The sequence below is a fragment of the Hevea brasiliensis genome, unplaced genomic scaffold, assembly GCF_030052815.1.
Source record: "Hevea brasiliensis isolate MT/VB/25A 57/8 unplaced genomic scaffold, ASM3005281v1 Scaf219, whole genome shotgun sequence".
NCBI lineage: Eukaryota > Viridiplantae > Streptophyta > Magnoliopsida > Malpighiales > Euphorbiaceae > Hevea > Hevea brasiliensis.
In genome coordinates this window covers 112,914-125,813 of record NW_026614717.1, presented here as the reverse complement: position 1 = coordinate 125,813, position 12,900 = coordinate 112,914, and the positions used below count along the sequence as shown (strand labels likewise).

General features: G+C 32.7%; 2 protein-coding genes across 4 annotated transcripts; both read left to right on the top strand.

Annotated features, from left to right (window-relative positions):
* The first annotated feature begins 444 nt into the window (after positions 1–444).
* Positions 445–2,623, top strand: LOC110663605 (40S ribosomal protein S27-2). 3 transcript variants are annotated; one of them, XM_021822978.2, is made up of 6 exons: positions 446–590; positions 689–790; positions 904–932; positions 1,107–1,225; positions 1,541–1,603; positions 2,439–2,623. In XM_021822978.2, exons 1-6 carry the CDS (start codon positions 588–590, stop codon positions 2,441–2,443), a joined length of 321 nt encoding a protein of 106 aa, XP_021678670.1. In that variant the 5' UTR covers positions 446–587; the 3' UTR covers positions 2,444–2,623. The 3 variants fall into 3 exon arrangements, with proteins under 3 accessions (XP_057997732.1, XP_021678670.1, XP_021678671.1); XM_058141749.1 differs by lacking the exon at positions 2,439–2,623 and having other exon boundaries at positions 445–590; positions 1,541–1,838; XM_021822979.2 differs by lacking the exon at positions 1,541–1,603.
* A 4,773-nt stretch (positions 2,624–7,396) lies between these two features.
* Positions 7,397–10,776, top strand: LOC131176674 (nudix hydrolase 13, mitochondrial-like). The gene is made up of 5 exons (XM_058141747.1): positions 7,397–7,951; positions 9,588–9,702; positions 9,842–9,925; positions 10,199–10,348; positions 10,446–10,776. The coding sequence occupies exons 1-5, from the start codon at positions 7,794–7,796 to the stop codon at positions 10,683–10,685; spliced, it is 747 nt and encodes a 248-aa protein (XP_057997730.1). The 5' UTR covers positions 7,397–7,793; the 3' UTR covers positions 10,686–10,776.
* The last annotated feature ends 2,124 nt before the right edge of the window (positions 10,777–12,900 follow it).

The window sequence follows — 12,900 nt, the reverse complement described above, 5'->3', positions numbered from 1 at the left end:
CTTGCCTTTTGATGATTTTGTGGGTACGGTCAGTGTCGACAGATTGCTTCTCATTTTTGCCCATGCCGCCGTACCAAAATTCCTTCTGCCGAAGTGTTGCAGGGTGATTTGCTCCTGCCCTCTCCCTTATGGCTTCTTGTTGACATCTTGATTTGATTGCCACGTGTATCCTCAATATTTATCTCCATTAATTTTATTTTAAAACATTATCATAGGATTGGCTTGCTAATGGCAATTGGATGACATAGGCCCAATTCGCAAAATTGATGAATGATGATCATTGGCAATACACCGCCCAGACTTCGCTCAAGGCCCAACTATAAGATTAAGTTCAAATTGAAGTTTTCGCAAGGACAAAAAAAAAATAAAAAAAAAGTCGAATAATGTTGCCCTAGGATAAGATGAAAGGCTGACATGTGATGGCCTTAAAATCCAACGGTGGACGTAGCTCATCCAGACCCTTATATTTGTCCTAATTGGCAATTCTATCACCCCGGAAAAACACTGGTGGCATCCTCTCGATCTCTCTGGCATTGGCAGCGGCGCAGCGGGGTTTCTGATTTCTGCATTGTTCGTTAACTGAAAAAATGGTGAGTCAAATGGTTCCCAGCAGCTTCTTTTTTGGTCTGAAACGTAATTTTGTGTGCTCATCCTTAATGGCCTTCTTTTTCCGTGATGATTCTTGAAGGTTCTTCAAAATGATATCGATTTGCTTAACCCTCCAGCTGAATTGGAGAAGAGGAAGCACAAGCTCAAGCGTCTCGTGCAGTCTCCTAACTCATTCTTCATGGTAAATTTCCTTTTGTAAATCAACATTTGCCGCCGTTTTACCCGTGTCGATTATGTGATAACTGAAGATTAATTGTTTGATATGTGCAATTTCTGGATTTCCTGTTGGCGCAGGATGTGAAGTGCCAGGGATGCTTCAATATGTAAGTTTTTTTTTTTCCCTAAATTTTCATTCGTTAGTTATCTCTACTATTTTAACTGAATAAGATTTAGGATTTTGGTTTTGGCAACTGAATAAGACTTAGGATTTGGTGTTTTGATTAGCTAGCTTATTTTATTATTTAAAACAAACATTATATAAATGTGCTGTATTGCAGAACTACTGTGTTCAGTCATTCCCAAACTGTGGTGGTGTGTGGCAATTGCCAGACCGTCTTGTGCCAGCCAACCGGTGGACGTGCAAGGCTTACAGAGGGTTGCTCCTTCAGGAGAAAGGGTGATTGAAGATGATATTTTTCTCTGCTCTTTACCTACTATTGCTTAATTTTAGCAATGTGGGGTTTTTTTTTTTTTTTTTTTTTTTTTTTTTTTTTTAAGGGATGATGGGGTCAGCAAATGAGAGCTCTTCTGGGTTTTGCTTCTGAAATGGATTTTTGTTAGCTCAAAGATTATAGACGTCTTATTTCTATTTTAGGATTTTTATCTGATTTTGATTTATTGAATCTAGTTTCACTTAAAAAACTCAGTCTATGTTTTTGCACTTTTCTTAGTGTTGTCTTTTTTTTTTATTCCTTCTGCTATGTCTTGTTAGGTACCTGTTATTTTACCTCTTCAAAATCAATGCTGGTTTTGGAAATGGGATTGGTGCATCTAGGTAAATACTCATGTTTTATCTGTTTATAATCTTCGTTGTAAGGTCTGGTCGCCCTGTCCATGGGAATTAGTCGAGTCTTAAAGGAGCGGTTGTTAATTTAGCCAGGATAATAAGTAAATGTTTTGGAGAAAAGTCAGCGTACTGTCTTTGTTAGTGAAAAAATTTTCCATGGATCTCAGTATGATAAGGCATAATTTCACCTTGCTGTGTCTATATATTTCTTCATCCTCTGGTCTTTTTGATCTGAAATTTCATCTGCCATTTTGCCTTGTATTTAGGCATTTAGGGTGCTGATATTATGCATATTTCCCAAGCAGTAATGTTTCATGGAGTTGTTGATTGGTTTTTAATACTTATGTTTCATGGTCATACTATATATAATGTTTGTGGGGCATTTTATTTCATTACTCCTTTCACTCTTGAGATCAGGAAGATCTTTCTTCAATGCTTGTAAGACTAGGAATGCCTTGTTTATACGTGTGATTTAGTTGGTGCATTATTGGTCATGCTATTGCTTTGGTGGAATGAGTTGAGAGTTTTAGTTACTTCTCTGGAAGATGAGAGTCTATCAATTGAATGTGTGTCTCTATTTTCTGTGTTATGGTGGGTCTCTTGCGTACATCTTTCAATTGCTTTGGAAGTTGCTTGCATCTATGTGCGTATTTTGTAACTATCTTTGTGAAAAAGAAATTTGATTGCATTTTGCAACAGTGATTATAGAGAAATGAACCATTCATATTATTTTAGTGCAGCTACCGCTATCTTGTGTTGTTTGCATTACTTAAAATGTGTCAATAATTCGAATGGTATTAGCAATTGATGGTTGTTTTTGTAGCCTGATATGGCTGTTCTCAACTTGATATCGAAGTAACAATTCTGGCTGAACCCACCCAGTCTAGATTAGTTTATAAGTATGTTGAACGAAAGGGAATGGGCTTGATTGTGGTTTAAAGGCGTCGCGATGAATTTGAGCAGTCCCGGATTTTTAAGAAGCAATATTGATCTGGCCACTTGCAGCGAGGTACCGCATCAATTTAAACTTAGGGTGCGTTGGATGCTGCTGATGGCTGGTGGATATTCAACTCAACTCAACTAAGCCTTTATTTCAAAAATTTGGGGTCGGCTATATGGATTCGCTTTCTCCTCTCTGAACGATTTTGGGTTAAATTCTCAGAAATATGTAATGCTTCTAGGTCACGTTGTACTACTCTCCTCCAAGTCAATTTAGGTCTATCCTTTTTTTCTTTCTATCCTCTAACCTAAGGTGCTCTACTTGTCTAACTGGAGCCTTCGTATGTCTATGCTTCATATGATCAAACCACCTCAATCTACATTCTCTTAACTTATCTTCAATTGGCACCACTCCTACCTTTTTTCTAATACTCTCATTACTGACTTTATCTAGTCTAGTATGGCCACTCATTCACCTTAACATTCTCATATCTGTAATTCTTATTTTAGATGCATATGACTCTTTCAGTGTCCAACACTCACTACCATATAATATAGCCGGTTGTATGGTTGTACGGTAAAATTTTCCTTTCAATTTAAAATTAAAACAGCTGATGGATATTCAAGCAGTTGAATTAAAATTAAAGTATTTGATAAAACTTTTAAAAATTAGCTGATAAATGAAAGGCAGCTGATACGATACCTATCAGCTGCAGATTCTATCGGTTTTAAAATAGGAGCTGTTTAGAACTGTTCTATATATTTTTTTATTTTTTGACTAAAATATCTCTACTCTAATATTTACGCAGTGTCATTCACTGTATTATCTTCTTGCTCCTATTTGAATTAAAATATCGATTTTTTTTCAATCTGTCATCTTCCTTATTTTATTTTTTTGCTCCTATTTCGATTAAAGCTGGGATTTCTTTTTAATTTCTGTGCTATCATTGTGTCTCCTTCTTGAGCTTATCAATTGAAATTCTAATTTCTTCTCAAGTTAGAATTAATTTATGACATTAAAATGCATCAGATTATCCCTTGTTGAGTTAATAAGGTATGATTTTCTGATATTTAATTCTATTTATACTAGTCTCTTTTTTGGTTTTGAATTTAATTTGATTCTAATAATATGTGATCGCACTGCTTATGAACAAAGAGTGAAAAGTAAGAACTCTAAACTCAAATTATGAACTCACACGTTATGATTTCAGTTTAGCTACTCTCTCTCTCTCTCTCTCTCTCTCTCTCTCTCTCTCTCTCTCTCTCTCTCTATATATATATATATATATATATATATATATATATATATATTAGCTATTTTGTTCTTTTTTTCATTGTGAGGTGAATTGGAGAAAAATAAATTGAGTTTTTTTATTGTGAGGTGAACAAGAAGAAAAGAAATTGCAGTTAAGTTATATATATATATAAATATATATACACACACGTGTGTGTGTGTGTGTATTTGTGAATGTTTCATAAAATTTCATTTATGAGTGAATGTTCCATTTGAGCGATTAGATAAAAGATTAAATTTTATACTATCAGATATATTTCGTGATGCAGATGACATTAAATATAAAAAAGTCATTAAAAAAGTGAAGCACTTTAAATGAATGCATTATTTGATCAAATCGCTCTTAATTTAATATTTGCTCTTAGTTTAATATTGATAAACAATAATTATTAATTTTTTTAAATAAATATTATTTATTATAATTTCAAATATATTTTACTTTAAAATATTTAATTTTTGTTTATATATTTTAATAATAATTAAATTTATTAAAATAATAAATTAATAATTATATAATTATTTTAATAATAAAATAAATTATATAATATATATTTTTATTGACCATTTTATATATAAATAATAATAATCAATATAATTTTATCAAACACTCAATATCAATTAATTACTATCAATTAGTTACCGTCGATTTTTAACTCTCAATTAACAACATCCTTAACTATTAAATCAAATAGTCCTCGGAAGGATCGCTTAAAGTACGCATCTAGGTATTTAAATACCGCGCAGCTAGCGTTACAAAGCTAAACTATCTTTACCGTGTCTTGTCCAAAAAAAAAAAAAAAGCCATCTTTAACGCGGTCTTGTAGATCGTGCTTGCCCATTTGGTGTCGGTGCTTTTTATAGCTTTTAGAAAATGGTGAAACGAAATAGCCTAAGTGCACCAAGACGACAATGCTGAAGAGTGAAGAGCAAATGAGAGGCCCCGCCCCTTGTATCTCTATCTCTACGTATAAATTCCAATTGGCAGAATTAATCTCTCTCTCTCTCTCTCTCTAGTCCCTAAAGAGAGATTCCCTCTCTAGTTTAATTCTCTTTTGAGGCACTGTCCTCTTCCTTTGCTGTGCCAGTTAGCCATTGTTCCATCCGAGCAGTGGATGCCTTCTGTAGGTCTGTCACTCCCCTAGCCTTTAAGCATGGTTTAATATAGCTTTTGCTCTCTGTTTTGACTTGTAGGGTTAGGCTTCACAATTAGGGAATCTTGAGACTCTGGTGAGCAGCACCCCACCATTTCGCCGTTGGGCTCTGCGTGCGTGTTAGGTGGTGGTTTTTCTTGTGTTTAGGCAATTTTTAGCTCGCGAAGTTCTCTGCTTGTTGGCTTGGCACCTCCAAGGATGTTCAAGGCGTCACTCGGTTTGGCTCTAGTCCCTCAACGCCAACAAGAAACTGAGAAGGCCAGGAACTCTGTCTGGCCCCGCTAAGTTTGGGCTTCGTACCTTCTCTTCCCATTGACAACTGTTAACAGGAACTCTTCTTGGCTTCGGTTTGGGTTGTTAGCTTTTGTTCCTAATAGCAAGAGCACCTTTTCCGTGCATCATCAGTGATTTACGTCGCCCATGGTAGATGGAAAGGTAGATGCTGCAAGTGGCAAGTTTGGCGCTACAGCTGTTGTGGCATCTTGGTTGTTGTTTCATGGGTTGGATCCTTTAGCCTAGGGCTTCAGTTTGCTGAGTTTAGGCCTGGTTTTATTTGTTTGGGCTTGAGGTTGTCGGAATTGGTTAGGTTCTGTAAATTACCGGGCCTTGGGTTTTGGATCTGTAGTCTTTTGCCTGCATTTGAATGAAATTATCCTCTCTTTCTATTAAAAAAAAAAAAAAAGAAAAGAAATCTAACAGGGGAATAGCACAGCAGTTGTTGGTTCTTGTTGCGAAGATTGGGAACACATCGAATTATTGGATCAATCTATGTTGATAGGGGAGTTGACCCAATGGTAAATGTTTTAGGTTTATGTAAAATTAGAAAATACTATATTTAAAGTGATAATAAGTCAATTAAACTAAACAAATAAATATATCATTATTACTACTAAAAATATTTTAAAAAATTATTTAAAATAAAAAATTATTATTTAATTTATATATTTTAATAAAATTAATTACATTTTAAAAAATATATTATTTAATTTTTATATTTTATTTTTCTTATCCTCATATTTTTCTTTTAATGTTTTTCCTCTTTTATAATCACACTCTTTTTTATTTTTTTATATTTTTCATCTTTTTATAAAAAATTATAAACAGTTTAAGCAAAAGTTAATTATTTTTTTAAAATTTTTAAGTAATTAAAAAAAAATTATTTTATAATATAAAAATAATGTCTAAAAAAAATATTTAAATAATTTAAACAAAATATAAATTTAGATTTAGTATTTGAATAGTATGATTTTTATTTTTATTAAAAAATATATTTTTAAAATATTTTATTTTTTAAAATATAAATATTGATTAATTAATTTTATTAAAATAAAAGATTATATATATATATATATATATATATATATATATATATATATATATATATATATATATATATATATATATATATATATATATATATAAAGAAATGACAGGTCATGAGTTGTGGATAGCTGCGTCCTAGTATATACTAGAGACAAGAAGATATAATTTCATGCTAATTTATAGATGGATGCAGCGATCCACAACTCATGAGCTGTCCTTTTATATATATATAAAGAAAACTTTCCGATATTCAAAATGATAATCATTATTGGTTTACATATCAACCACTCGGGGATTAATTAAATACAAAAATTTAAAGGATATGCTGCCCGGCAGATAGTAAGTTGCCATTGAAACGCTTCTCTTCTTTTTTTAATCAAATGGCGGATTTTGCTATGTGCTGACGTCTTACATATGCAAAAATTATATTAATGCAATGCGGGAAGGAGTTGTTCACTTCCATCTAAATCCAACCCAAAGCAAATTTTATTTCAACCATCTCTATTCATTTCAACAAGAAATTAATTCAATTACGCAAATGATATCATTTGTATAAATTTCCATTTCCATTTCATTTCTTTTTATGTTAATTAAGGATTTGGTTACTGAAATTTAATTACAATTCCAATTGGATCCATGTGCAAAAAGTGGTTCTATTGATTGCAATTTAGAATTTTATAAAATTTTAATATAATTCTTTTTTTTTTTTTAATTTTCATGTTTGGGTAAAAAATTTATTTTTTTTAATTTAAAAAATTTTGGTTTTAAAAAAATTAAAAATAAATATAATTATACAAAAATTTATTATTATTATTTTTTTAAACAAAGCATCATGTTCTGTTTTCTTTTTCTTTTTCTTTTTTTTTTTCAAAGGTTTGTTCAGGGTTAAATGGCTAAGAGAAGATAACAATTATTTGAGGTCGGAAAAGAAGTCTATGCACTTAAATTATCCTTTTCAACTATATATATGACCAAGTAAAATGACTGAAAATGGTCAAAAGAAAGAGATGAAGCCTATCCAAGTCATAGTCATCTTATTAAAGGAGGAATACTGTACACAATATATAGACACAGTGAGGGGAAACTGGGTAGCGTTGATTTGGTCTTCCTGGAACGACTCTGAAACCTCTCTCTCTTTCTCTGCCGTGTAGAGTCGATGAGCCATAAGCGCGGCTTCTGTGAAGGAGCAGAGCCCGCATTTTCATGTTGAGCAAGTTGCTTAGAAGTTACAGATATGGAATCATTCACTTCTCTAGAGTTGCCATCATTGACTGTCCCTCTTCGTACCTTTTTAAATTCACAGATTATCATCTAGCTTTTTGGCTTTTGCTTCTCTCTATCGTGTCAACCCAGCCCTTCCTCTTTACTAGTTTTTATTTGATTTCCTAGCTATAACAGGAGTTTCAATCATCTTTAATAAGCCAAAGATGCGAAACAACAGCGTTAAGGCAAAGGCAAAGGCAGGCACTGCATGCACTTGTTTTCTGTTTCCTGCTTCTTCTCTTCAGTGACTAAACTGCCCATACCCAGGATTATATATAGGATATATATACACATCATGTCATCTCTTTCAGCGAGAACAGGCAGACACAAACAACGTTACCAGGATCAACTTAGGCTTGTAGCTGGGTATGTGTGTACATTTCAGTACTTCTTTCTGATTTTTTTTTTTTTAATTTTCAATTAGAATTTTCCTGTAATTAATCAGGGTTTATGTGCATGTCATTAGTTGCTAGCTTTTGATTCCGCCGATACCATGCAGCAGATTTTCCTTGCTTCTTTTCCTTTAAGGGTAGGTAATTATAATAAATAATCTAAAACCTGTAGAGTACTTAGCTAACTAGGGTTTGCTCTTCGGTGTTCTGACAAGCGTTACAGCTTTAGGCAGGAAAGCAGCTAGAGCTTATTTACTACTGTGTGTGATAGAGAAGATGTTCTTATTCACTATTTTCTGCCCTTCCTTGTTTTATTTTATTTTTATTTTTTCGATTGTTTAGTGATAAACATAGACAGACCTGACCCCAGATATTGACTCAGTTGTTAGTTGTTATATAAACATATTTATTTTTCTCTGTGCTTTTATACGTAGAAATTAAATATCCAAAAAAAAAAAAAAGATGTCGCTCGTTTTCCTCATTAATAATGACATATTGGTTAGGTAGGTTGGGCCTATGCAGATGGAATTTATTTATTGTAATTTCTTCCCTTTCCACATTTTCCTTTCACCTTCCACAATTCATTGTCATTTTCTTTTACTTTAGTTGCATGATTGAGCTTGAGCGGCGCTCAGGGATCTGATTGTGGCTTCTTTTGTTTTTTTGGACGCTTTTGGTACATACTGCAGCAGGCGTGCTGCTATAAAATTCTTCATTTTATGTAAGAATAGATAATTAATATTTCACAAATTACAACTAAGGAATCATGGAAATTTCTATTTTCTTTAATAATTTAAATGGCTATATATGATTAGTGATTGATTATGATCATTTGAGCCTTAGTTTTCTAAGAAGTTCAACTCTGCAGAAATATATCTATTTTGCCATCATAGATTTGGTTGCAAGGAAATACAAAATTTAGGGCAACTTTTATTTAATTACTTAACTTTATAAGTACCTATGAAGTAACTTTGATAATGAATATATAGAACTTGATAACCAAATTACATAACGTCAGTCTGCTTGGCAAAAAAATGTTTGTGAGCCAAATACTAAAATATACTATGTACTAGCTAACAGATAACTTCCTATAGAGCAACTAATTTTCTAAAATGTAGACATATTTGCACCAAACAATGGATTTTGTTCTTAATTATCAAGTTTTTGATACCTGGAAAGTTTACATACCATACTAGTCTTGCAATCAGATGGTTCAATTATGGTAATTATAACTGACCTGGTGAAGAACTACCTAAGAGCTTGTCTCAAAATATTAAGATATAATATTAAACCTTGATCTGTTATGTATTTTTCCAAGGTGGGATGTAACCCTTAACTGCTTTAACTTAAACATCTATGGATTTTCCGTAAAGGAGGCTGCATTTGAGAAATTTATTAGCCTTTGCCTATGGGCATACATGCAGGTGACACTTTGATAGCTCATATATAAGAAGCAATGGAGCACTGGCATTTCACACTGTTTGGGATAGATATTAGACATTTTACCAGTTAAATTTGTGCCTTTTTTGTATTATTAATGCTTACGTTTCCTGATTTGATTTCTTATGTGGATTCTATATTTGATTTACCCTTTGTGTGCAAAAATATAGGTGTATTCCTTATAAACTTAACATGAACGTTGAGGAAAAAAACTGTAGAGTGGAGGATAGTGTACTTGTCCTCATGATCTCGACTCCAAATCGTGACGATCTTGTGTTTCCAAAGGTATAGAAATCTTCCTGCTGGTTTGTTTCTTCCAGATTTGGCGCAGACATTGTTGACATTTGTATAGTAGGTGCAGAGTATATTGCAAATAAATGCATTTTGTGCAGTGAAAATTGATGCCATTGTTTTATTTTTCCAGGGTGGGTGGGAAGATGATGAGACCCTTTATCAAGCCGCATGTCGAGAGGCCTTGGAGGAAGCAGGAGTTACAGGACTACTTGGTGTAAGTGACTTTACTCTGCTTGGGATTTGCACTATTTCTCCTGCATGCTATGCTTAACGCTAGCTGGTAGCTATCAATAAGAAGAAAAAGAAAAGAACTATTTGTTAATTGTCTAAGTCTTCTTGAAATTGAATTCTTCTGATTTGTTCTTCTTTTTATGTAAACTATTTCTAATTGCATTCACTTCTGCTCAGTGAGATCAAATCCTTTAGCTGCAGATTGAAGTCCTGAGTGCTTTGAGTTATTGAGATGTTGCTTTGTTTTGAACCATAGGAAAATCCATTAGGAGTTTGGGAGTTTCGAAGCAAGAGCAGCCAGAATAGTTGCAGCTCGGTAGGAGGCTGTAAAGGGTATATGTTTGCATTGGAAGTGACTGAAGAGCTTGACCACTGGCCAGGACAGGTTAATTACAATAGAAAATGGGTTAGTACTCACTCATTAGTATTTTTCCTCTCTCTCTCTCTCTATATATATGAAACATCCATGTGGCTAGATGGCTTGTTTGTGTGGTCAATTTCAGCTTACTACAGAGGAAGCATTTAAATTCTGCCGTTATGACTGGATGAGAGAAGCTCTTAAAAATTTTCTGGCGGGCCTCTCCAAGTACAGTACACACGGGAAAAAGGAAGAGGTGGCAGAGAGTACTCAAATGGCGTCTTCAGGTTGCTTTGTAAAGCCACCTGGTGGTGTTCAGAACCTTGAAGAATCATCTACCAAACCTTGTTTAATGACCACCTACAATCAAATGTTAAAACTGTAGGTCATTTTCCAGTTCTGTAAAGCTTGGACAATTTGTACAGAATTCTCCAATTAAATTAATGGATAAATATCTGATTCTTTTCTGGAGAAAATGATAATGTATTACTTGTGCTGGTGCTGCTATGGTCTTTCAATCTCTCCCTCCCTTTTCTAATTCAATCCCTAACACCTATTCCTTCTAAAAATTTTCCATATATCAAAAGAAAAACAAAATCCTAATGAATTCCACAGTAATGGGCATTTTTACAGCACTCCAAATGTATCGAAAGTTGAATTCTTATAACTGGAACTTGATTAGGCCAATATTTGCTTTTGCTGCAGAAATGATCAGACCATTCATCCAAGAATTGTTGGGCCAATGCAGCAAGAAGGATACCAACACAGACTTATATGCAATGCTCTGTTGCGACTTATCGAAATAGAATTAAGCTCCAACTGAATTATTTTAAATTAAAAGTAAAATAAAATCGAAATAGATTAAATTTAAATTAATTAAAATTAACACTGAATTAGAAATCGAACTAAACAAAAAAGAATAAGAATCCTGAAAACTGATTTTAATTTTCTGAATGTTGAAATGAAACGGCCAATTCAGCCATATAGGCTACCAACTCTTGGCTTGGTCCACTTAAGTGCTAATTAAAAACAGCGATTTGCTCTATTCAAAGAGAAGAAAAAGGCGAACCTCCCTCAAATTCTGGGACGTCACATTCATTATTAGAAGCTTATTAATTAATAATAGACGCTCCCTTGAATTAATTATAATGATTTTTGTTGTGGGGTTCGAGACTTTCAACTTTGCTTTCCATTCTTTAATTTCCTGTTGACTACAAAAGTGCAAATCTTTTCCAGTTTCGACAAGAATTCTACAGTTTATAATTTTTTTTTTGATAGGATCCACAGTTTATAATTTAAGAAATTTATATTTTATTCTATCACATCGTTGTTCTTAATTAAGAAAAAATATTAAATTAATTTACAAAATACATAAAAAAATTTATCTTAAAACCAAGGCCAAATGAGGTGAGGTATTGCCTTGTATTTTAATGAAATAATAAAAAAAAAATAAACAGACCGTTTCGTTATCTTGTAGTAAAAAATAATATTACATATTAAAAGAACTTTTGTCAAAATCATGTGATTTACATATATATCTTGGAAGTGGAGATTCATGGGATTGGAAAAGATGGATGTTTTTCAAGTTTTGATACTTGCATTACCTTTGTCTTCATTCCCAACTTTAGTTTTAAATTTTGTATATATGGGAAGAATTTGAGTCAATGGATACCAAATCTCAGTCAAATGAATCGTAGAAAATTTTAGCTCGAGGGAATATCACTCAAGAAGAGCCTCATGTTTTAATATTAATTAGGTAATGAAGAGATAAAGCTCTCGTTTGCCAATTTCCACATTCCCCCCCCAAGTTTTCGAGTTAGGTTAGGTATCTCACCAAGGGGCATGTAGTATTCTACTTGGTTTTATCACTCTATTTAGACTTTGGTAACTCAATTTATTTTTATTTTATTTTCATTAAAAAAAAAATAAGAACTTTAACTAGAGGTCTATTTTGTCGCAAGTGAGATGCAAAATTCTAATCTCTATCCGCCTGCACATGGGAAGAGGATCTGCTTTTTGCTAGAAATTTAAGTAGAGACATGATACGGCAATATATATATATATATATATATATATATATATATATATATATATATATATATATATATATATATATATATATATATATATATATATGTATATGGCAATTAATATTTTGAATGCCATTACAATCATCTTTCTCTTTAGGTCTTTACATATGATTCAAGTTTTAACCACCACTAACCTAATCATATTTAAAAATGACCTTGACTCTTCTTTGTCTTCCTTTCTCCATCACTCTCTCTCGGTTCCATGCTAAGTAATTTTGACTCTTAGTTTAGATAGTCATCAGCACATCAAATGGTTAATATATATCTTCCATCACGATTGTTTTGTTTGTGATCTACAAGTGTAAAAACTAATATAAAGAAAAGAAGCATATGTAATGCCACATGTCTTGGAAAGATTATATAAATTAATTGGGTATGAGTAAGTAATTATTGGTATGGCAAATGTGTACTTATCCTTTCTAAACCAAATCCCAACGCAATATAATCGTCTCTCCGACAATTCATATATGAAATGCGTTGCCAGTTTGCCATATAAATATTATATGTCTC